The 24,381-nt window shown below is 41.2% G+C and overlaps 1 protein-coding gene across 1 annotated transcript in view; it reads left to right on the forward strand.

The window, feature by feature from the left end:
- Window positions 1-285: 285 nt before the first annotated feature.
- The window catches only part of CDS1 (CDP-diacylglycerol synthase 1), a 28,842-nt gene continuing 4,746 nt past the window's right edge, over window positions 286-24,381 (forward strand). Inside the window, exons 1-11 of the mRNA XM_033060996.1 lie at window positions 286-375; window positions 8,174-8,301; window positions 11,283-11,379; window positions 14,515-14,612; window positions 14,910-15,049; window positions 16,538-16,596; window positions 18,926-19,008; window positions 20,468-20,555; window positions 21,573-21,641; window positions 22,521-22,673; window positions 23,256-23,375. Coding sequence (XP_032916887.1) covers window positions 286-375; window positions 8,174-8,301; window positions 11,283-11,379; window positions 14,515-14,612; window positions 14,910-15,049; window positions 16,538-16,596; window positions 18,926-19,008; window positions 20,468-20,555; window positions 21,573-21,641; window positions 22,521-22,673; window positions 23,256-23,375 — 1,125 coding nt within the window. The remainder of the gene's footprint in view (window positions 376-8,173; window positions 8,302-11,282; window positions 11,380-14,514; window positions 14,613-14,909; window positions 15,050-16,537; window positions 16,597-18,925; window positions 19,009-20,467; window positions 20,556-21,572; window positions 21,642-22,520; window positions 22,674-23,255; window positions 23,376-24,381) is intronic.

Raw genomic sequence — 24,381 nt, forward strand, 5'->3', positions numbered from 1 at the left:
CGGAGCGCCGGGCGCACCTGGGCGACACCGCCCGCCCGCTCCGCTCCGCCCCGGCCGCGGCCGCTCCTCCGCTCCCGGGGCTCCGGGTCCGGCCGCGCCCCCGAGCTGCGGCGGCGTCCGCAGGCGGAGCGCCGCCTCCGCGGTGGTGGGGACAGCACCGGGCTGCCGGCGGGAGGAGGAGGAAGGAGAGCGGGCGGGCGGGCTCCGCGGCGCGGCCTCCGCGCCCTCCCCGTGCCGATCGCGGCCCCGCTCCCCGCCGGGCGGGCGCTGCGCTCCCGCGGCGCGATGTCGGCGCGGCGGCGGCGGAGGGCGGCTGCCGAGCAGGAGGAGGAGGAGGAAGAAGAGGAGGAGGAGGCGGCGGAGAGTAGCGACAAGGTGAGGACGCGCGGGGGCGGCTTTTGGGGCAGGGGGGCCCCGGCAGCAGGGACCCTCCCGGGCTGTAGCGGGAGTAGAAGAGGGCCAGGTGCCAGGTTAGGGGTTGTGGGCCCACGCGTGTTTCACCCCACTGCCATTCCCCCGTGGCGAGACCGAAATGGGAGCGGCTCTCTCCGGGCCCGCAGCGAGAGCTCAGCCGTAGCTGCGTGTCGCACCTCACTCACCTCTCGAGGAGGGAGGGGATGGCGTGGTGTGAGCCCAGCCTGCTGCTGAGCACCGCCCGGCCGCTCCTCACACCCCTCGCTCCCCTCCACCCGATGGGATGGGGAGGAGAGTCGGGAAAAAGGGTAAAACCCGTTGGTTGAGGTAAGAACAGTTTAATAATTGAAATGAAATAACGAAGTAGTGATATTAATGGAGAGGGAGATGAGAAAAAGGCAGTAAAGCCCAAGGAAGTGCAAGTGGTGCGGAACACAATTGCTTCACCAGCTGCCCACCAACGAGCAGCAATCAGCCTTTCTCAGCCAATACCCCCCAGGAGAGCCTTTGGCCAGGTCAGACCAGCTGCTCTGGCCGTGCTCCCTCCTGGCTTCTTGTGCACCTCCTCACTGGCAGAGCACGGGAAACAGAAAAGTCCTTGACTTGAGCTGAGCAGTGCTCAGCGAAGCCAACACATCAGTGTGTTATCAACATTATTCTCCTGCTAAATCCAAAACACAGCACTGTAGCAGCGACTAGGAAGAGAATTAACCCTGTCCCAGATGAAACTCCAAAGAGCACGCTTCAGTGTGGCTGGGGCAGTCCAGAAGCACTGGAACTAACTCAGAACAGTGATCTGCTCCATTTAAAGGCTGTGTCAGCATTTCCCCAGCAACTCTTTCTGCTTTATGGCCTGTTAAGTGATAGGCATTCACCTCTGGCCTGGAAAGGCCTTACAGTATGACATTTCTGCTAAGGCAAGAGGTTTTTGAAATACTAAGTCTATGCATCAGGTTCATTACAGTGGCAAAATAGCCACAGTGCTGTTCTTTTGTTTGCTGTGGAGTTAAGGCTTATCTCTACAAAAGCTAAGCACATCACCACATCACAGTTGCTAATTGTCTGAATGAAATGAAAGAGAAGGTCTCATTTGGGTTTCTGGAATTACAGTTAAAAAAAGCTTTCTGATTTCTAAACTGAGGTAGCAATACTTGTCTTTTTACTTGCATCAGTAACTGCTTAAACTTGCATGGATGTCAATGTTGCAGAGTGTGTAGTCTGCCTTGGGCATTGTGGCAAGGAACTGGAAAGTGAAACTCAAGACTTCTTATTCCATGCTTTGGCTGCTTTAACTCAAAGCCAATGAACTTGCAAATTTGTAGTGCTGTGCTGCATTGAGGGCTGTGATCACATAAGGTAGTGTTTAGACTATAGCTGTGCACAGTATTTCTCTGTAGATGAGAATTAACTTTCAAGCATAATTTCTCATCACTGTGTGCTCCAAAAGCTATTTTTTCTGTGGAGTTACTCTGGCTTGCTTTATTTTGCGAAGTTTGTTTCTGAGGTGTTCAGTGAGCTACCTTCAAAGAATTCTTGCTGTTCAAAGCTTGTGCTACCCAGACCTCCAAAAGGTGCCCCTAATCTTGGCTTACCTGTGTGACTTTCAGAGAGGAAAATGCTGTTCTTACTTACAGGCCTACTGTGTTTTCACTGGAGCTGCTGGACAGCCTGGTGTTTCATCCCATTTCAGATGGTGATTAGCAGCCAGGGGGCTGGTTACAAGAGATGGATTTCAATGTGCATACATTTGTGTTCACTTAAACAACAGATAAGGAAAGCCTTTTCCACTGCACAGAGGCTTTTTCATGGATTATTTGTGGGACCCTCCGTACTCCCACAGGAGTTGTTTAACCCATCTGCAATGTGCCCAGACCTGGTGACCCTTGTTGTGGCTCACAAGTGACAGTAAAGATTGGTTTTACATATTAAGCTGGCTTTAGTGCCCTTGATAACTGTAGAAACAAACCAGTATTTTGTACTGAGGTTTCAATCAGTGGGTCACAGTTTGGGACTCTGTTTTGAGTACGACACACACATCATGTCTGCTGTAGGTGATTTGATGAGCAGCATCTGGTCATCAGGATTCACAGGTGTCACATTATACAGCTTCCTAGATGGTTATCACTGCTCTCTCTCTTGCCTGGACTTTACAAGTGGATACTTGTATATTCCTCTGGCTATTTTGAGATGACCTTTCTGGTGTGGTGATCCTGTATTTGGACTCAAAACTGGTTCTTTGGTTGATGACTACTCAGCCATGATGCAGTGGGTTTGCACTGCTTTCTAGAATGCAGCTGAGAAACATCACCCACTTCATGACTTGTAATGAAGGAGAAAACTTGTTTCTTTGGATCATATGTGCTTCATTCTGCTTCTGCTGTTGTTGGCCCAAACCAAACATTCTAGACATATATGGGCAACATGCACCCTTTTTTGCCCTAAATATGTCTGAAGGTTTTTCTGTATTCTACTTTGAACTCTGTTTTCAGTGTGCTATCTGGTACTTTTCATGTTACATTTACTACTGAATTTATGTGAAGCTGTTGTGTTTGTTTTTTTTTTCTCATTTGCATGCCTTTTTGTCACTAATTGAAAACAACTAATAGCTATTTCTGTATTGATATAGTTTCAAAGGAAAGTTAAATTCCTTGGTTTGTATGAAGGAATATGAGGTACCGTTTGTGAAAGCTTCTTGAAGTTCCCAAGCTCTGCAAGCCTTAGTGTCTCCAGTTGCTCACTAGCTTGTTGAGCTGCTGACATTTTGCAAAATTGCTGTGAACATGCCTTGTAGGGCCCTTCAATTTCACAAGTTTGTTGTTTTCTTTGTATTGTCCTGTGGCATGCAGGAGTGATTTTTTCATTGTCACTTTCTTACTTCCTGCTGCTTGCCCTGGCTGCTCTTTTTCTAAGAATGTCTGGTCAAAGGCCTTCATAAATATTCTGTGAGCCTTGGGAGAAAGAGGGAATGACTTGGCATTCAGATACTTAATATGTATAAATCAATTAAAGATTTACAGGCTGATCTGCATGTGTTCATGATTCTTTTAAATTTTCAATTGTTTGCATTCTTTGGTAAAAAGCAAGAGACAGTGCTTTCAAATCTTCCAAAAAAATTAATGTATCCTGGAAGAAATCACACAGTTATTCCTCTTTCTACTGTACAGAGTTGTCAGAGTAGGACAGGGAGGGGGAAGTGTGATCGTATTGCATTGCTGGCTGTTAATTATTTGTAACTAAAACAAGCTTGGAATCACTGAATGCTGTTTCTCTTGTGGTGTTGAAAAAGCTGTTTTTGTTCCATGGGACAGCCCTTCCAGAGAATCAATTGCCAGATAAGTTGCTCAGACCTGTCAAGCTCAGTTTGGCACTTGAATCTTTGATGTCCAAAACCTCACATACCTGCTGGGAGATAAATGAAATTCCTAACTGAGGTAAAGCCTATTGTGGATCTGTCAGTCTGCCGTGGATCACTTAGTTACTTCTTTGGGATTACTTCTTTTGGAGTACCCCAAAAATGGATCAGTTTAATTTTCACAGAGAGGTCTGACCTCTATGCTTTCTGCTACAAGCATGGTACTAATAATAAGGGTGGACTGTTTCCAAACCTCTGTTTTCTTGGAAATGGTGGTGAATTTGTACTAATGCAAAGGGTCTGTAGTTTCCAGTCATTGATTCAGTATGTGCTGGTCTTTTGCCTCTGTTTCTGCACGTGTCAGGCTTTAATAGTTTGGAAAAAAAGGTTTCATTATTCAGGATCTGTTGATACTTTGATATCTTGGCATCAGAGGAGGGTATCAAGGTACACCTAATTAAATACTTTACAATGTGTTCTAACTGAACTATTGATTTTTACTATGGAACTTGTGAGAGACTGCAGAAAGATCAAAGATGGAGGAGAAAACTTACTTTGAATAGCACTTAGACTTATAAAATGACAACTAAATTTTATAAATTCTTTTACTCATTAACTTTTTCACATAAATCGCTGGACAATGGCTTAACTTTTTCAGTTTCTCTTCATGGAGATGCTACATTGTCAAAGAACATATTTGCAGTCTATTTAGGAGTTCCTTATGGTGTCCTGGAAAAACGCTGTGCGAGAGGAGCATTGCAAGTGCCTTTGTAACCAGAATAATTCTGGTGCGTGGTTTGCTTGGCACGTATTAATTGTAGTGGAGGGCGTGTGGTGCAAAACAGCAATTCAGATGTGTGTGGCCTTTTAAATGGAGATGTCTATTTTTTTCTCCATGACACATGACTGACTTTGATGAGCTGTTGCAAAATAGCCAGTGAGCAGAAATCCACATGGAAGCTTAATTTATGGCAAGATGTCACATGTTCTGAATTCCTGGTGTGGAGGCTCAAGCTCTTGACTGCATGAGTTTCCCCCTTTGCATGGCCAAGTATTTGTGGTCTTGTACAGAAGATTTAGCACAAGGATGAAAATCTTGTCTTTTGAGAATACCAAACTTAAACCATCTACCCCTTACAGACGCTTTGGGTGTGAATCAAGCAGGCAGGAGTGGCACACTCTGTGTGTAAACAGTTCTGTCACCTACAGTTTGAAAACTCTAGGAAAAAAATCCAAGCACCTTGGATAAAACACTTAATTTGGAGTTGAGGTTGAAGGGTTTCCTAGGCACTTAGGACAGTATAACCTGTGCTGGTTTCAATTAACCTTTGAAAACCTCATAAATACTTGCTCACAGTGTGAAACCCACAGCATTTCCCACGGACCTTCACAAGTCCTTGATGTTACTGTGTACCAAGCTTGGCCACATCTCAAATCTGAAGAGCAGGAGAAGGAAGGGCTGCTTGGGTTTGTGCTGAACTCCAAAACTGCTTCTACAAGGTCAAACTGATGCAGAAGGCTCCTTTTAATTTTTTTGTTTTTTTGTAGTGATTAACTTAGTGTTTCCTTCCAGAATTATTGTTATTTGTGGTTTTAAACTGGAATGTTTGTAATCAATCATGTAAAATAACTTAAAAATGATTAGCAAGGAAGTCTTGTCCCCTAGTGATGGGGTTCTAAGCACTTAATGATGCAGAAGACAATTAACTAACTTTTAGTGAGCAATGTCCTCTTTGACTCCTGACTTTACAATTTAAATGCCTTATTCAGGAAATTGTTGTGGCTGAGATAGCAGTTAATTGGAAAATAAAGCATTCATGGTAATTTTTGAGGTATGTTGCCAGGGAAGTTGAAGATAATTGAGCTGTTGATTTCCACTGGTTATTTTAGTAGTGTAAGATGAAAAAAATGCACCAAGTTCTAAGAAACTTGCAGGTTGCACCACCCAAGCTCCCATGAGCTACTGAAAATCACATCATATAAACACAGGCTCCTTCTTCAGGCTGGTTAGATACTCTGAAGAAAGCTGTGCACTTGTGAGTTCAGATGTTAGAAGTAGCAAATTTAGAATATTGCTGATAATGAGATGCTTATAAGTGACAGTTGTGTGCTAAACATCAGAGGGACAAAACTAAGTAAGATATATTTTTTTTTAATTGCTTAAACACGATTGTTTTCTGCAACACCAAAGTGGAATAAAAAAGTTTGGGGATATTCTTAGTTCTGAGTGCTTAGAAAAGAGAACATCTCTGCCATCTGCAAGCAGGGATTAATATTAAAGACGCTAAGTCATGGTCTTAGGGCCAGGATTACTGCCCGTCATCTGTGCAGTGAGCAGTGTCTCCTGGAACTGTACAGACAACTTGCTGCACTCCACAGCAGGTCACAGGAGCTGGAACATGGCTTTGGGAGAGAGCTGTGATCCCTCCAGTCGCATCTGTAGTTGATTTCCTAGGCTGTGGTACAACACTGAGAAACATCTTTGAATAGCAGGGTTGTGAGTGTGGTAATTTTTTATTTACACGCGTTTTCACGTGTTCTATAGATTTTGGCAAGTCTGGACCACAGCTTATTTGGTCTTGTTACTTGTATTAATTATAGGCAGTCTGCCTAATAATTATGCAGTTGTGGAGTTTCAAGGTCTGGGGAAGCATTGATCACCTTTTTGAAAGAAGAAAATGGTGTAAAATCAAGGATTTAATCTTGGCCATGTGTGTGGAAGCGAATGAGAAAAACCCAGGCCTAACTGAAAAAAAGAGAGGATGTACCCACTTGCCTTGTGCGTGTGCACAGAGCCAGCTCACTGTCTCAGGTTCTAAAAGGTTGCAAGCACTAAGTGGAAAGGACGGTGTTTTCCCTCGGAGCAGTGTCCCTGGAGGGCCTGGGGAGGGTCTGAGGTTGGAGGCTGCCTGCAGCACCCTGGTCAGCTCCTGACCCCTGCCCCTCCGTGGGCACCTCTGCCCAACCCCGAGGGCTGGGCACGGCCCTTGGCTTTGCCCAGCCAGCTCTGGAAAAGCTTATCCTCTGCTGTTTGCAGAGGCCAGGCACTGGGACAGAGGTTACAGCAGTGCAGCTGCAGGGAAAAGGCCATGGATTATAAACAGTAACCACACTGGGCTTGGGTGGGATGGCTGGGGGTGCAGGCGTCTAAATTCTGTGGTGTCTTGTAGTGGGGATGAAAGAGAGGGTATATCTCTGCTGGCTTAGAAAAAGTGACCAAAACACTCAGAACAAGGGAAGAAAATAATGTTGTTTAGGAAAAGTGGGAAAGAAAAGCAGAAGTTTGTAATTAATGGAAATAAAGAAGAAAGAACTGAGATGATGATGTTGGAAAGAGAGGGAGATGGAGAAATAGCATATAGGAGTGGGAAGAAAGTTTTAAAGCACAGTTACTTAACAGTGCCCAGAACTGTTAAGAGCTGATGAACTTGAGGCAGCAGGGCAGGCTGGAAGCTGTCTGAGATTGTAAGAAGGTGAGGCGAGTCAGGGAGGTCAGGAGGAAGTTCAAGTCTCAAGAGAGCCAGACACTGAGCTGGAGATTGCTCTCTGCGTTACTGCTGTGCCAGGGCTGAGTGCAGCTTTCCAGCTCCCTGGAGCTGTGCTGTTTGCAACTTCAGAACAAATGAAGTCATCCTTAGTGTTGGCTTTAACTGAGGGAAAAATAGTCCTGACAGTGTACTCTGAGAGTTGGTGACAATTTGTACATTGTCACCAAAATATGTAGTGCCTGTTTTGCTTTTGGGTTAGACACACAGTCTGTCCAGATGATGTCTGCCCTAGCAGTCCCCAGCAAATACTGAAGGAAGAATCATAGTGCTGCAGCCATACAAAAAATTATTTTGAGTAATTCTGTGTCTGTGGGACACTTGGTCACTTCACAGTTTGGTTTTGGATTGTTCTTTTCAAGCCCTACCGTGTATAAAACTGCCAGCAGCCTCTTCTCATTGTATAAAGAGACTGTTTTTTCATGCATTACATCGCCTTTCTTAGTGTGACATTAAACCTTCCCCATATTCCATAGAAGGACAGTTTGAGGTGAATAGGAAGGAATGTGTTAGAGGCTTGGGGATTTCTGGCTAACTTCAGTATACTACGGCAGCTGTAGTGTTTCTAGGAACATATATCCATGAAAAAGTGATGCCTAGAGTGGGAAGTTTCTTGACTACAGCAGGTAATGTCACAAAATCCAAGTACAGGCCTTCCTATAAACGTTTATTGGTACACATTCATCTCCTACAGCATCTGCAGTTTCACTAGTATACCACTGCTGTCTTTTAAAAGGTGATGCAGATATTATCAGTTCCTAAAGTAATGTTTGAAACAGAATATGGTTTTCTGACAAAATAGCTAATAATCTTTCATTTTATATTGAGATTTCTGATAGTTTTATTTTCCTTTTTGTGATAGGAAGTGGATTTGGAAGAAAGACTTCATGAGTTGGACCTTAGAAGTGATTCAGATATTCCTGATGTTCCTCCACCAACAGACAGCACTCCAGAAATCCTCAAGAGGGCTTTGTCAGGCTTGTCTGCCAGGTAAAGTGAAACAAAGACTAACAGCTGGTGACTAATTCATATAGATGATATTGCAGTTTTAAGTCTTAAAAATTGTACTGCAGTTTCAAGTTTCATATGGTAGATATGAAAATTTCAAGGATAAATTGTTGCTGGATATTATTGATTTATTTATGCTTTGGTAGTCCTTTCAGTGAAATATTTTTTTGCATACACGTGTATTTACCCATTGCATGGTTTTCTAAGTAAACAGAGTTTACATAAACATCTACTGAGTCTAAGCATTTGCAATAATATGGGTTAAAGAATTTGAATTACAGAATGATTATTTCTGGAGGTTGTAATAAACTGATTTCCTACCCTCAAGATTGAGAGGGGGATTGGTTTATGAATGAAAAGATGTGTAAATTCTCAAAATAAGGTTTGCTAGATTTTTGTGAGATTTCCACTTCTAAATAATTTGCTGTACAGTGCTGTACATCATAGTTGATACATCCATACTTTTTAAAACAATGATTTTTTTTTTCCTACTTTCTTTTCAAACTTGGGCTTCTACCTCCAGGCTCCCAGGAGCTGGATGGCCAACAAATGTGGGGGGGATGTGTATGTGTCAAGATAGACAGATAATTGTGTGGACCTGATTATTCATGAAGGCTGTCGGATAAAGTTCCTTGTATAATTTTTATGCAGTCCCTTTGTAACACCTGATCAGTCAAACCCTTCTGGGGCATGCAAGTTGCATCATACTTTTTTTTCTAATGCAATGAAAGAGCATTTAGGTGATAGATACCCAAAAACTACCTACTAAAAAGAATATGGGTGTCATGTTTGTTATGCTCAGTATAGCAAGTCAAGCCATATACAGTGTGTATTTTAGAAGCAACTTAGGTCTTGCAAGAGTCAAAAGAAGGATCTCTAATCCAGACTATAATTAAAACCTTCCAAATCCTTGTAAAAAAACTGGTGTCCAGCAGACATCTCCAACAGTACTGTGAAATGAGCTTTTTGCCTTGCTCATTTTCTAATCTGTTGTCTGTTTCTGTTTTGTCCATGAGCTATAAACAGATGTAATGTTTCAGGTTTTAAAAATCCTGGTTCTCAACTGCACCAGCTGTGAGCAGAACATGATATTCTCCATTGCCATGACTGAGCAAGGAGGGTCTGAGTTATGTTGTGTTAAATGTGGATATCTTAGGCCTCCAAATCAAACTTGTTCCAAAGGGCACGGTGATACCTCAAAGCCTACAAATAAGAGGTGCAGGTGAAACCTTTCCTGCTTCATGTGCTTGAAATTCTTTATTGGAGTGTTTGCACAAAGGTGTACAAAGGGTGCTTTGAGTGAAAAATTAAATTCTTGGTGCTTTATGAATGCTGGACTTGAAATTACCTGCCAGTTCAGCAGCCAGCAGTCCCAGCAGAGTCCTTGTCATCATGTGCAACATGAGCGGCTTGCACTGTATCTCTCAGAAATATGGATATTCCTTGTATCTGACCTTTGAAAGAAATAGTATCTGTAACTTTCTAGCAGAGAGTTAGGATACAATAACCTTGCCAGGTGGCTTCCTAAATTCTGGAGCTTCTTGTCTTACTGAAGTTGTCTTTGCTGTACTGTGCTTGCCAACACCCCCAAGATACCGTGTGGTATTTTAGCATTACTCATAAAGGAAACTGAGCTCTTCTGGAGGAGGTTTGCTCACTATGGATAAGCCACCAAGGCCAAGCTGCTACTGTGTGTCCCACATCACAGAACAACATAAAACATGTTGTGATAAAGCCTCTTCTACCTCTGTTCTGATACCTAAGGCAAATCCAATTAGTGACTGTGTCTGCCATTAACCTGTCATTGAGTCACATCCTAGAAAATCAAATTACTGTACTTTAAATTTACATTGGAACTGGAGTCTGATTCAAGACTAACACTGAATCAGGTGTATCTCCTGATGAAGCAGTGAAACACAGACTGATTTGCAGAACAAAACATTGGGAAGAATGTCTTCAGGCTGTGGTAAGAGGCTTTGTGTTTAGCAGTAACTGGTGATTAGTTACTTCAGAGGACATTTAGAGGAAACGTCCTCAAATTGTGCCAAAGGACGTTTAGGTTGGATGTTACAAAAATTTAATTTAGGAAAAAGGTTTGGAATTCAACCTTTAGAGAGGTTTAATTTAGGAAAAAGGTCAAGCATTGGAACAAGCTGCCTGGGGAACTGGTGCAATCACCATCCCTGGAGGTATTTAAAAGATGTGTAGATGTGGCAGTCAGGGACATGATTTAGTGGTGGACTTGGCAGTGCTAAGTTGATGGTTGGGCTCTATGATCTTAGATGTTTTTCCAGCTTAAATGAGTCTATGGTTCTGTAGCAACAGAAGTTTTTGTTCTGTTTTCCTTAGGTAGCCACTAGCAGCTGCAAAGGTCTACAAGGACTAAAGAGCACAGCTAGTTTGACCCATCAAACCCACTGCCACACCTTCTGTCCTGGTCCCAGTGCTCACAAGAGCACAGGACTGCTTCCAATAGATAACCCTCCTCCTGGCGAAAGAACTGCTTTGCTGCTGTAGCAAGTTGGTGGTCACTTCTTCAGAGGTTTTGTTGTGTGTTTGTCACTCCTCGAAGAATAATTTGCTTTTTACTTGGCAGCCTTTCTTTCATACTCCAGCCTCTGCATGGCTGGGCCCCCATCAGTCTTGCGGTGATGCTTTTTGAGGGTCCTGATGTATTTGCACAGCAGCTTCAATAAGGGGTTGTACCAATTCATTGCAAATGATGTTTGGCAGGGTTGAAGCAGCACAGGGGAAGAAGAAAGGTGTCAAACTTTATTTTACTGTGCATCCTGTTTAGTTGGATAGTTGCTTGATTCTGTGTTTCTTGCTATGCATTGATTAAACACAAATTTCTGCTCTTCCCACTGTTTCTGATACAGTTTAATCTCTAGTTAGCAGAGCAAATTTAGAGAAATTTACTTTTATTTATAACAGCTTGCTTTTTATTTTTATTGTTTTAATAGATGGAAAAACTGGTGGATTCGTGGAATTCTCTCCCTAGCTATGATTTCTGGGTTTTTTCTGATTATATATCTGGGATCATTTATGCTGATGCTACTGGTAAGTTTATTTAAATGCATTCTTCTGTGCAAGAGTTATTTGATCTCTTCATTCATCATGCCTAAGCTGAAAGAAAGCTACATGGACAATTCAGTGCAATTGTCTTTTATTTCTGTAAATATAAATACTTTTGAAAAACACTTGAGGGATTCAAAACTGGACCTTATAGATTAAGGACTTCTTATATATGTAATTACATTTTGTTTTTTTTTTTTTTTTTTTAATTAAAGTAACTCCAAGAAGTTGAATTACTATTGGCTTACTTAACTTTCAGTGACCAGTTTGTATCCTCTACTGTTGCATGTTCAGGTTTGTTTTTAAAAGCAAACAAACATAAATCAGACCAAAACCAACTCAAGAAAAATGCCAGTCCGACTAACAATAGCAAAAATCTAAAAAAAAAAAAAAAAAAAATTAAGAGGTGCAATTTTGAGGCTAAGGAGAGCAGGCAGCCCTGGCCTCCTATCTGCAACTGAAAGGCTTTCCTTAGATGTGCTCCTGTAATTCCATATTTCTCTGTGGGCCTTGCATTTATCTGTAGGTTGGAACTAAATCCCTTTCTGAGGTACAAAGTGCATTTTTAGTTCATGAAGTGAAATACTGATGAGGATAACAATAAAAAAGACAATAATATTCTTCATACATGCTGTATAGCAGGTCAGCCTTTACTGCTTCTTTGCACCATTTTAATTGCTGGTATTTTTATGGAATGATGGTTTAACTATCCTTCCCAGACTTGGCAAGGAACAGAGAGGAATTTAGCTTTTAATGGGCTGAAATTGGTCCTTCTAGGTAACTGCTTCAATTTTTGACTCTAAATTGGTTTAAGTATCGAAATTTTTTTTAGTTTTTTTCTTGACCTCTTATGAGGCAATTTTAGGGTTGTACTCCTAGAGACATTTAGGTTGGAAAATGCTTTTAAAATAATTGAGTTGAACTGTTAACCCAGCATTGCCAAGTCTACCACTAGACCAAGTCCCCAAGTTCCCTACCTAAACATATTCTTTTAGTATCTGCAGGGGTGGTGACTCAACCACTGCCCTGAACTGCATCTTGCAATGCTTGACAGCCCTTTTGGTGAAGAATTTTGTTAATATCCACTCTAAACCTCCACTCCCATCTAAACTGAGGCCATTTTCTTTCACTTGTTACTTAGGAGAAAAGACCAACCCCTGTCACCCAGCTCAGGGGACAGGGTAACCAGCTCAACAACTGGTCTTAGCATTAAAGAAGCAAAGAAAGCATTAAGGACCTCAGTCTTTTCCTCATTCTTTGTTGTTGTGTTTCTTCCTGCATCCAACAAAAGATGGAGCTTCTCCTTAGCCCTACTTTTGCTTCTGATGTATTTATAGAGGTGTTTTTATTGTCTTTTATGGCAGTGGCTGGATTAAGTTCTCCTTGGGCTTTGGCCCTACTACTTTTCTTCCTGCCTAACCTCACAACATCCTTATAGTCATTCTGAGTCACCTGCCCCTTCTTCCAAAGGTCAATCTAGTGTCTTGAGAGACTGGAATGCTGATTCACCAGCATTATAGTCTGCATTACAGTTTCTACACCTGAATTAGTCTGGTTAATATTGCTTGTTTTCAGATGAGTGGCATAACAAACTGCTAATTCATTGTCTCATTCATGGAAGATTTTCTTTTTTGTGTGTGAAGAAACAGCAGAAAAAGCCCTTTTAAACTGCAGGTTGCTGTAAAAGGATTTTTTTTCCCCTGCAATCCTTCCTTTAGTAGTCTGTTACATTTGAGAATTATGATTATGATCAAAAAGGAACTAACTAATTTTCGGGGTGATTTTGTGTATTCGTGGTATATTGTGAGATTGCAATCATGGGCATGCTGTTAAGACATGAACCAAAAAGTAATTAAAGTTAGTATAGAATTGTAATAGAGTTCTTCTTTTGTACCATAAAGCAAAAAGTCTGTCTTCTAATATAATGAACTGGTAATTAAGTTGATATTTGAGACTATGTAAAAAGGAGAATGGAGGGAAAAAAACAGTCTTGTTCATGAATTATTTAATTTGACTTGTATTTAAATAACATTGTCATGTTAAAACCCAATCTCAATACTGAAAGTGCCCAGAGACTTATAGGAAGAGTTGTCCAGTGAGGTTTGGAGGACAAGACCTGGGACTGCTCTGAAGAGCTGGGATGTATGTTCTGCATGTGCTGGCTGCTCGGGTAACAGGCTTGGAGCCTGGTGCCCTTTTCCACTGTCAGGTGCAATCCTGTAGTGCTGCTCTTGCCTGTAGCATTTGAGTTTTATAAGGTTGGCCAAACTGAAGAAAGAGCACAAGATAGGGGAGCTTCAAAACTCCTCACTGAGGTGTGGAGTAAGGCTTTGAGTCTGTGTTCACACGTTGAGCAGTATGAGCTGCTCTGATGAGTGCTAAAGCCTCGCCTGCTGACACGCGCCGGCTGCCTGGAGCTTCTCATCCACCCCCTGCACAGGATTGCCATGGACTGAGTTTGGCAATCCCAAGTGTCTGGGGAGGGTGATCTGCTGGGAGGCTGCAGGTTGGACAGAAGTGGCAGAGCCCTTTGCAGCCCGAAGGCATGACAGGACGTAGTGCTCAGCTCAGAGGAGCAGTGAGGTCAGCAAAACAAAGTGAAGGCCGGGAGGGTGTGACATTGAGAGCTGGGTTAGATGAGCTTTGCCTCTAATCATAAATGCTAATTGCCCTTAATGAGATGCTTGCAAGTGAAAGACCTGGGTGTCCAAGCTGTGTTGCACAGCTGGTTTTCTCCATTGGGCTCAGAAAATATTTCTAGAATCAAATGTAAAGGTAAAACTTAACCAAAAGAAATAGGAGAGCTTTCATTACAGGAAGCACTTCTGAACTGCTCCTGTCAAACTTTTAATGCAGAAAGGTCAAGAACCTTCCCTTGTTTCACAAGTATATTCTGAAACTAACCCAATGTGGTGGCTTTTTCCTTCATGTACAGTGCTTTGGAGACTTTTTTAAAGTTTTAAATGGAGTTTAGTTTTTCCTTGGATTTGCTTTGAAACTGTTTTCTGAGTGGAATTTGACTTTAGAATAATGTCTTCCCTTAATTCAGGCTGCAGTGTTCTTTACCCCCTTTAAGATACAACTGCAGCACATTTACAAAGATTTTATTTCTCATTTCAGGTCTTAAGCATCCAAGTGAAGTGTTATCATGAAATCATTACTATTGGTTACAGAGTCTACCACTCATATGATTTACCATGGTTTAGATCTCTCAGCTGGTGAGTAGCAGGCCAGAACATCAATAAGAAATCAATGTGAAACTTGAATCATCATCTTCCTCTCCTGTTATGGTGGAATGACAGCTTTGTGGGTCATGTGCAGGCATAAAACTTGACTTCTGTCTCTAAGACGGAATTTTGTAGTTGTGTTCCCCCTGTGAACTTGGACAAATCGGTTGGCCTTTTATTATTTTTTTTTAACTTGTTATAAATAAATCCTTGCTTGGTTTGTTTCTAAGAATTGGATTTAATATATATTGTCTTATTTTAATAACTGTTAGCTGTTGCATATTGCAGGTACTTTTTGCTGTGTGTGAACTACTTCTTTTATGGAGAGACTGTAGCTGATTACTTCGCTACATTTGTGCAAAGAAGAGAGCAGCTGCAGTTCCTCATTCGTTACCACAGATTTATATCTTTTGCACTCTATTTAACAGGTAATCACAAAAATGAAAGAGCTTTTTGCTGCATTTGCTTATTTAATTTAAAAATATATGTAATTGTTCCTCATCCTAATACACTTCCAGTTTCTATTTTCTCTTAATGCTTGAGGAAATAAAGTGTTCGCAGTTGCATTTTTCCTGTGAGAAGATGAGTACAAAGAAGAAAGAAAGCAGCCTAAACAAGGAGATGATCTTGAGACAGTTGAGATAATAGTGCTCAAAAGAGGTTGACAAGCATTAATTTTGATTGCTGAAGCCTGGTGTTATTTTGGCAGGCTGTAGAGATGACTTCTGTGTGTAACTGCTGTGCTGAATTGATTCTTTATTGTGCAAGTGTTCCCCTAGGTCTCTAGTAATAGGATTTACTAAAATATTTTTAAACTGATTAGTCAAAATGCCCGAGTCTTAATTTTGTCTGCAAGACACTCGGATACTTGCCTCATGGAAAAATTTCTTCCCTGTCCAAAGAAAAGCTTTTTAAAAGCTTTTTTTCTGTGAATAAGAGGTATGAGTTGGCACTCTTGTGGGGTATTGCTTTGTGAACATGTAAATGTTTTTTCAACAATGCAGTTTAGCATAAAATTAAATCAGCTGAATACTCAGATTGGCTTAAGGGACAGGGGCCTGCTGTCAGGGACCATATTTCTAAAGTGTACTGAGAAATCTGATCTTTGTGATGATGTGTCAGTTTTTCTATTTTTGTTATTTTTCTTGAACCCAATAAAATTTCTGCTCAGTGCTTAGATCACAAACCTGAAACCAGCTTTGCAGAACTTGACCTTTTCCAGCTGGCTTTGACTTGGGGGAACTAACTTAAATAATGTCTTGTGAGCTGGTGAAGGTAGACATGAGGCAAGGCAAGCAAGAGCAAAAGGAGGAGGCAGAGCATAGCAGGGCCCTTGGCACTGGGACTGTGGGGTCACTTAGGGGCTATCTCCAGGGCTCAGGGTCTTTCGAGGGCCTCTGACCCCCTGTTGGTGCAGGAAGTTGCCATAGGAGAGAAGAGGTGCTCATTTAGCCACCCAGAAAATTATTTTTGGTCTGCTGAATTCTCTAAACCTGTGCTTCACACTTGCATCACATGCAGCCATGTGCCTGTCTGGGGAAAAAGGGGCAAGCTGGTCTTTACCTTTCATTTATTTCTGTTAATTATTCAAAACCAGTTTGTTGACCTTGGCTTTTGAGTGGTTTTCAAAAGTGATGATTTCCTTTGCTAAAGTTTGATGCCCACAATGGGACCTTGTATGTGCCTTACTGATGGTTTACTATGAATGTTCTTTACTGATGTTAGCTAAACCTGTGTTAACTAAATCATAATCTTGTATGAGAATAACTCTGTGTGTACTTTTAACTGAATATAAGCCAACACTTCTAGCAGCAGAGAGATTTGTAACTACTTCAAAGGAAGAGAATTACTAGTATATCACAGTTCAGTGTCATTAAATAGAAGATGGTACAAATTACCCTTGCTTTGTTTTGCAGGATTCTGCATGTTTGTTTTGAGTTTAGTGAAGAAACATTATCGTCTGCAGTTTTACATGGTGTGTATTACCCACTTTGCTGTGGTCATTCACGTTATGAATGTCACTAGAAACAGTCATGTCCACATGCTCATAAAATTGTTCAGAAGAGGGGTGTGGAAGAAGTGCTAAAATTGAGGGTAACGTGAAATCAAGTAATGCTGGACTGTATCTGTTCATCACCTTCCAGATGATGATGATTGTTGTTATTATTATTATATCCAGGATGTGGCCTCTCAGTACAAGCTGTCCTTGGTGAGGCCTTGTGCCTCACATGATATGTTTCCCTTAGTGATAAGCTGATATGAAAGAGTTTGCTGGAGAAGGGGGATGCATCTCCCTGCCAGGTCTGAGGCCAAACAGTTCAGCATTGTGTGGAAAGTGGTTTTTGTGGCTCAAGTGTTGCTTTCTAGAGGCCCCACTGAAGTACCATGAAGGGAACTCGATCTTAAGCCCCATGTGGAATATTTATTCTGTGACACTTCACAGCTGTTCTGGTCTTCTGCTCTGCAGTGTCTCAATGGATCATTGGTGTATTAAAAGGAACCAGCATTCTCATCCCTCATATCTGTCCACCTAATAATCAGCATAGTAGCTAAGCAACAGCATGAACCTCTTTCTTATGTGGTATCTTACACATTGAAAACTAATTCTGTAACATTACAGGTTAAAACCAAAGCAAATAAAATACCCAAAGCACCCCATTGACAATGCCCCACCTCCCACTTCTATATAGGAGTGATTAGAAATCACAGGGAAACAGCAGTGCAGTACAGCTCCTGTCTTGAAAGAACTTGAGCAATCGTGGCTTTGCGCAATTTAAAGATTTCCTAAAGTTCTGGGAATGCTGTTAACCCTCCTGTTTCTGCACTGCTTTAGGTAGCACTTTACCCTTGAGGATCCCCAATTCTAGACTAGGACTTAACCAAGCCTTATAATAACATGTAAATAAATCTTTTACTCAAAATAATGTACCCTGTTTGTTGGAGAGCTTATCTGACAGTGAGATGCATCTTTTCTAGGAGGTATAGTCTTTTTTTTCTAATCTGCAAAAAAACCCTCCTCATCTTCAGATTGGCACAACCTAAATATATTAACTTGCCATGGTTTTTTTTTCCTTTTTCTTCTTCTGGAAAGGAGGTGAAAATGTGTAGTGTCAGTCATGTGGCTTGGTGCCTGCCCAGAAAACATTACAATGTGACTGTCCAGGAATTGCAACAAAAGAGTGAAACCATGTATCTACTGTGTGGCAGCACAGTGTTTAGGAAGAAAAGGAGAGTCTATCCCATCCCTGGAAGTGTCCAAAGCCAGGCTGGATGGGGCCCTGAGCAACACAGTCTAACCCAGACACCTAATGGGAAGTGCCCCTGCCTGTAGTGAGGGGGTTGGAACTATGTGATCTTTAAGGTCCTTTCCAATCAAACTGTTCATGGTTCTAGTAGAGTAGGCATTTGGGTTTAGGTGGTGTTCTAATGTCACTCTACAAATACTAAGAACTTTTCTGCAGTGCTGCATTAATTAACCGGTAGGTAATTTTTTCAGAAACCTTTTGTCATTTCTTATACCTTCCCCCCTCCTTTAAGGCTTCTTGAGTTGTCTTATCTGGAAGTCGAGTCTGACTGCCATAGGTAAACACAAGTGATAAGAGAATTAAAGAAGTAGGACATTTTGAGTGTAAATGGCCCAGAAGTTTAGAGTGCTTAAGTTTGGTGTATCGTGAGAAAACTACCAGTTCTTGATTTAAAAGTGCTTGGAAAATAAAATCTATTGCAGAGTCTTTACTGGTAACCTGGAAACCACATTTTTGTACACTCACTACAGATTAAACACCAAGTACATATGGCAGTACTGAACTAAATGATTGTTTACATGACCACGCCCTTAAAAACACTTTATTCTTTGGTAATCCCGAGAATTTTCATGTTTCGTAAGAATATTCTGTTATGAGAGAGATCCACATCTGTGTAACATGACTTTCATGAGTAGTTCATTGCCATTTTATTGTTACAGTTCTAACATGTCTGTTATATGTATATACAGAATATCACATTGCTTAAAGTTCTTTGCTGCTTTCATGCTGGGGGTGTATGTCTTATCAAATCAGGTGTTAAACCGCATGTTAAAAAATTCTGGGTGGAGGTAAGTGATGAAGAGACCTGCTGAAGTTTCAGCACTTGCTTCAGAAAGCCAGCTCACTTGTGATATACTGTATGCACACATCTCTTGCATTATCACTAGAACTGGTCTTGCCAGGGAGCTCCTCAGAAGCTCCTGTAGCTGATGTGCCAGGATTTATGGAGGTGTGCGGGTCGTGTTTTCACTAACTGTTGTGTTGTTGCATTGTTAACAGTTCGCATGGACTCATGTCACTTTGCTGATCACTGTAACTCAATCTCATCTTGTCATCCAAAATCTCTTTGAAGGCATGATCTGGTAAGGGGACAGTGACAAACTGATTTGTACCTCTATTGCATTGAAAGATTGGTTCTTTTGCATAGATCTGGTTAGGGAGTAGTTGTGGGAACAGTTAAAGCAGTACAAATTATAGGAGCATTAGTGTCTAATTGGAAGGGGAATCAGAGGAATTGGGAGTGATGAGGTAAAGCAGAAACTTCTTTATCTAGATTGACAGACATGAGTCTGATGGTTTTGAACTACCACTTCATTTACTTGCAGGGAATAGGACTGATTGCATGCTAGGTCAAATGGTTTCCACAGCATGTTGCTGAATGGATGAATATCCAACAATTCTTTTGCAATTACTTGGGAGCTTTGCTCAGAGCTATTGAAGTTGGGCCATTTAATTTGAAATCCCAATCTGGCCACATTCCCTGCAGCCTGTCTCGTTCAAATAAATTCAGAGTACTTAAAATATTTTAAGAGTTTTAATCTTGACTATGGTTGGGCAATCTTTGTGCCCTGTTTCCACTGATACATTAAATTTTGGCAATGCAATTGAAAATGATTACGTAAAGCCACTCCTCAGAGAGCGGGTGTGTTTTCCTACCCCTCACTTCTTCAGGGACAGGGTCAATTCCAAGTTTAGAAAGAAGGAAGAAGCACGTGGAAGATGATTTGTGTTCTTCCAAGGACATAATGCTGTATGTTCTCCTCTTCCTGATACATGTACATCTGGGGAGATTATTGCAGACAAGGCGTGCTTACAGTTAGAAAGAAGGGCCAAAGCCTTTGACAAAGTTTCTACATGCAAATTCTTTTTGTAGTGATTATGCTTATGTGTCAAAAACTGAACCTAGATGCTTTGCTAGCCTGCTATTTCTTATTGCCACTCTCGCTAGAGAGTTTGGCAGATGAGAAAGTCCAAAAATCTGACTTTTAGCTTATTAATACATCCCCACTTTGAAAAGGAGAAATAAAAAAAGCTTAATAGGCTTGAATAACAACTTCAGATGCAGTCTGCATACAAAGAACACATTAAAAGCTGCTCTAAATTGCCAAGTGGGGAAAGAATGTAAGGAAAACTATTTTTAAAAATCTAGCTATCATGTAAACTTTTTGAGCAATTTGCTTGTTTTGATGTTACCAAGAACATTAATACGTTTATATCTGTTGAGTTCTTCTTACCTGTGGTACCAGTCTTTATGCCTGATAGGAAAAAGCCAGCCTGTTCATGTTTTAAGCTCATGCACCAAAATAACACTTTAACTTGAACTAACTTGAATCTGTTATGATCTAGTTTGGCTAAATACTAAAACAAATATAGCTAAGTGTGCTGCTCACAGGGGAATGAGGTGAACACGTTATGACACATAATTCCTTCTAAATACTGCAGAAAAAGTTCCCAGAAAGAAATTCTGCTCTTTCAATTTTTGTCTTGCGTTGAGGTTCAGGCACAGTTGTTCTCTGTGAAATTTTTGATGTCTTTCTCTAGGTTTCTGGTTCCAATTTCAAGTGTTATCTGCAATGACATTACCGCTTATATTTTTGGATTCTTCTTTGGCAGAACTCCATTAATTAAGGTAGGTGCTCAGGCACTTCCTCGCTAACAAGCTTTTACAATTTATAGCAATTTTGTTGCTTGTTCCATGTTAATGGAAAAAACCACTTCACACATGATTCACATCTTTGCTAAAAAGTTCCAAACTGGCTATCCTGTTCCTGAAAATTTGTACATGAGAAACAGGGATTAATGTCATGTTGGCATTACAGGATAATGCAGTTTGAGCCTATTGCATCATTGTTTATAATTGCATTCTTTTTGGATTTCAGATGCAGGTTTGGCTGCATGCTTACTGCACAGAAACTGTAATTTGAAATAAACCACTAGGTCATATATACCTGTTCCTCTTGGTTGACTGAGAAGGGATCAAGCATTAATCTTCCTATTCTGGTAGAATATGCAAGACTCCACAGCAAGCCATGAAATATCTTCATGATGTTGCCACATTAACTTTTGGGGATTTAGTTGGTTGTGATACAAAAATGCTCTTAAATTGAAAACGTGATAGAATTTGGTGACAGCTTGGCACACTGATCTCTAGTTGTTTGTGTATTGGTTATCCAGTCTGCAGAAAGCTGGTGTCTCCTGAGGAGCATCCCCAGCAGTGGTTGTGTCACATCTGGGTTTCTGCCACTGTCCAAATGGGCTTTTGCTTGCAGAGCTCTCCACAGAGCTGAGGTGTGCTCGTGCAGGTCTCCCAGTTTTCTGCTTGAAGGGAGTTCAGCTGCTTTGTCTGGGTCAGATGCAGCCAGAGGCCAGCAGCAGCGGATGGGATGGGATGGGAGCTGTCCCTGCCCTCAAACTGCCCAGTGGCACCAACCAAAGTGTGGCTTTTCCCCACCTTGCCTGGGATGGGTCATGGACATACTCTTCTATTTATGACATTCAGTGGCTGCAGCTGCTGACATTCAGTATTTCACACAAGCCTTTGAAAAACAGTGTAGAAGCTTAATTTTCACAAGCAATATCAAGAAATGGAGTAAAAAAAGGTGCAGTGATTTAAGTGATGGACTAACACTATCTCTTTTGTGCCTAGCTATCTCCCAAGAAGACCTGGGAAGGGTTCATTGGAGGCTTCTTTTCCACTGTTGTGTTTGGATTTATTGTAAGTGACCACAGGACATTGATAGAACCAAGGAATGGGTGTGTTTGGAAGGGACCTTTAAGATCATCTCATTACAATCCCCCTGCCATACACAGGAACACCTGCCACTGCCCTAGATTATCAGAGCCCATCTAATGTGGTCTTGAACACTTCCAGGCAAGGGAATTTTCATATATAGATTCAGTCTTTGTATTTGTGCTTGAAATAACAAAATTTATCACTAATTTCGTCTCAAACTTGTTAAAGCCTCAGAGTTTTAATTTCTCCTGAATATATTATATTGACCATTTTTTACCATTTCTATTACAGTATCTGGAATAGTTTTATCAGTTGCATCCCTATTTTTAAATTAAAGTTTATCAATAGCATTACTTATGCTTTGTGAAGTAGTCCTTCTGTGCTACATGCTTCATAATGATATTTCTCCTGGAAAGCAATTTACTCTAATAATATCCATAGATAATAAAAACAACATATGTAACTGTTGTGATAAGTAATTTGTCACCAAGGTCACTTGGGACAAGCAGAACTCATAGTAGCCAAACTGAGTAGAAGAGATATTCAAGTTTTAATGGACAAGTGAACTGCAAAAAATTATGAGTGGATGACATTTTGGATTTTATAATACAAAAGATACAGTAGATAAAAATCTGAGAGAAAAAGGAAAACAATTTGGGAAATCATCACTAAGCTCATTGATCATCTACTTTGTTGAGGCATTCTCTAGTTTAAGCAGGCTGATTTTTCTCCATTCTGTCTCTCTTACTAGAAAGATTTTTTTGTTACTTTGAGCTTGTGGTGATAAAACCATTCATTCAAGCATGATTTTTGAGTGTAATAACAAATGCCTAGTTCAGGAGTTCTTGTTTTGCTTTTCAGTTTTCCTATTTTTTGGCTCAACATCAGTACTTTGTCTGCCCTGTGGAATACAACAGTGAAACCAACAGATTTGTGACAGAGTGTGAACCTTCAGAGCTCTTCCAAATGAAGAAGTACTCTGTACCACCATTACTTCAGGCTGTGTTGGGATGGGTAAGGGAAAAAAAACCCCAGGCTTTGGTTATAATTGAAATCATGCTTCCCAGCTGAAATGGGTCTCCAAACCATTTTAGAAGGGTATCTGAATGCTGGTAAAGCTTAAGAACTGACTCAATACCATGAGCTTCTCCATTGCTCATGGTGGGGGTGAGGTCACCCTGTCAGAATCACTGCTGGAGTCATCTGAGGGTGACTTGAATTCTGTGTTCTTGAGGCCTGTGTTCTCTTTGTGCTGCACATGGGTGCCACTTCAGCATTTTGCAGATTTACTTTTGAAGAGCAACCTTTGAATTTTATTGTGGGAAGTGGACAAAGGCTTGTTATGGCCTGAATTAGTCTCAAGCCTGTAGAACTTCATTCTCTTTTCTCAGCTGGTGTGTAACTGCTGTTAGGATTGGAGTTTTACTCTCTTCACCACACAGCATCCTGTGTGTTAGTGCCATTACTTCCATGCTGAGTGAAGAAGTGCTACAGCAATACTTACATTTGATGTACTGTCTGATCCTTTAAATATGTAAGCTAAAAATGCCTACAGTCATACATATTGAAACACAGTGTTATTTATTTTTCTTGTAGGAAACGGTGGATATGTACCCATTTCAGATGCACAGCTTTGCACTGTCAACATTTGCCTCATTAATTGGGCCATTTGGAGGATTCTTTGCCAGTGGATTTAAAAGAGCTTTCAAAATCAAGGTATGTAATGAATCCTGTAAGCCTCTAAGTTTTGTTTTGGTTTTCTCTTTGGATTAGATAAATTGGTGTGTTAGGGGTTTTTTAAATCCTTCATTGTAGTTGGGTTTCTACTAAGTTGCAATGATGTTTTGGCTGATTTTTAGAATCAGAAGCAGGATTTCAGATATGTGTGTGATACTCTTCAAACTTTAAATAGTCAACATGTGACTTCAATGCTGGAAATCTAAGAATGATTTGGCTACATGGTTTGGTCAATAATTACTCTTCCAAATCATGTAGCAGAAGTGGTTTAGACAAGCAAGATGTGACATATACTTGACATGAAAGGCAATCTGTAGATGCCTCAGAAGTGCTGGCAGTGGTTTACCCTTCAGATTTTGGCTGGCTGGTTTTTACCAGTGGTGTTGGTGTCACAGGCAGATGCTGGTGTGTCAGGCTCACCAAAGCATGAGATGTTTGGCTGCCTTTGCCAATACAGTGCTGCCTTGTAACAGGAGTGTGTATTGGCAAACTTTGTGACCTGCTACCCTCTGTTTATTGCAAGGTGTGCGCTGTCGCTTGTGGCAATGCTGTCCTTGGCTGGTATTAAATGGCAGCAGGAGTTTGGCAAGAGGGCAGCCCCAAATTTCTCCCGACCTTCTTTATGTCTTGGTAGGACTGCTGTAATTCTTACCCTGTTGCTTGTTGTCGTTCACGTTGTTGTTCTGTATGTCCACCAAGCTGGCATGTGCTTTGCACAGAAGTGTGTAAACCTCTCTGTTTGTGCTGGATTCCTGTATCTGGGCTTGTACCTAACCTTTCTCATGCTGGTCCCAGCAGCTTGCCTAGCACTTTGCTGGCCACAGCACTCTCATACCTGTATGAGACATAGCCAAACACTGTTTGTGTGAAGAAGGAATTCAGGATTAAAAAAATGCTGCTGAAAAGCAGCACTTATTCTTAAAGTAGAACATCAAAAAGTAGATTACTTTTGAAACTTCTGCACCCCAAAGTGATGACTTAAGGA

Source organism: Catharus ustulatus, chromosome 5 (genome assembly GCF_009819885.2).
Source record: "Catharus ustulatus isolate bCatUst1 chromosome 5, bCatUst1.pri.v2, whole genome shotgun sequence".
Taxonomy (NCBI): Eukaryota; Metazoa; Chordata; class Aves; order Passeriformes; family Turdidae; genus Catharus; species Catharus ustulatus.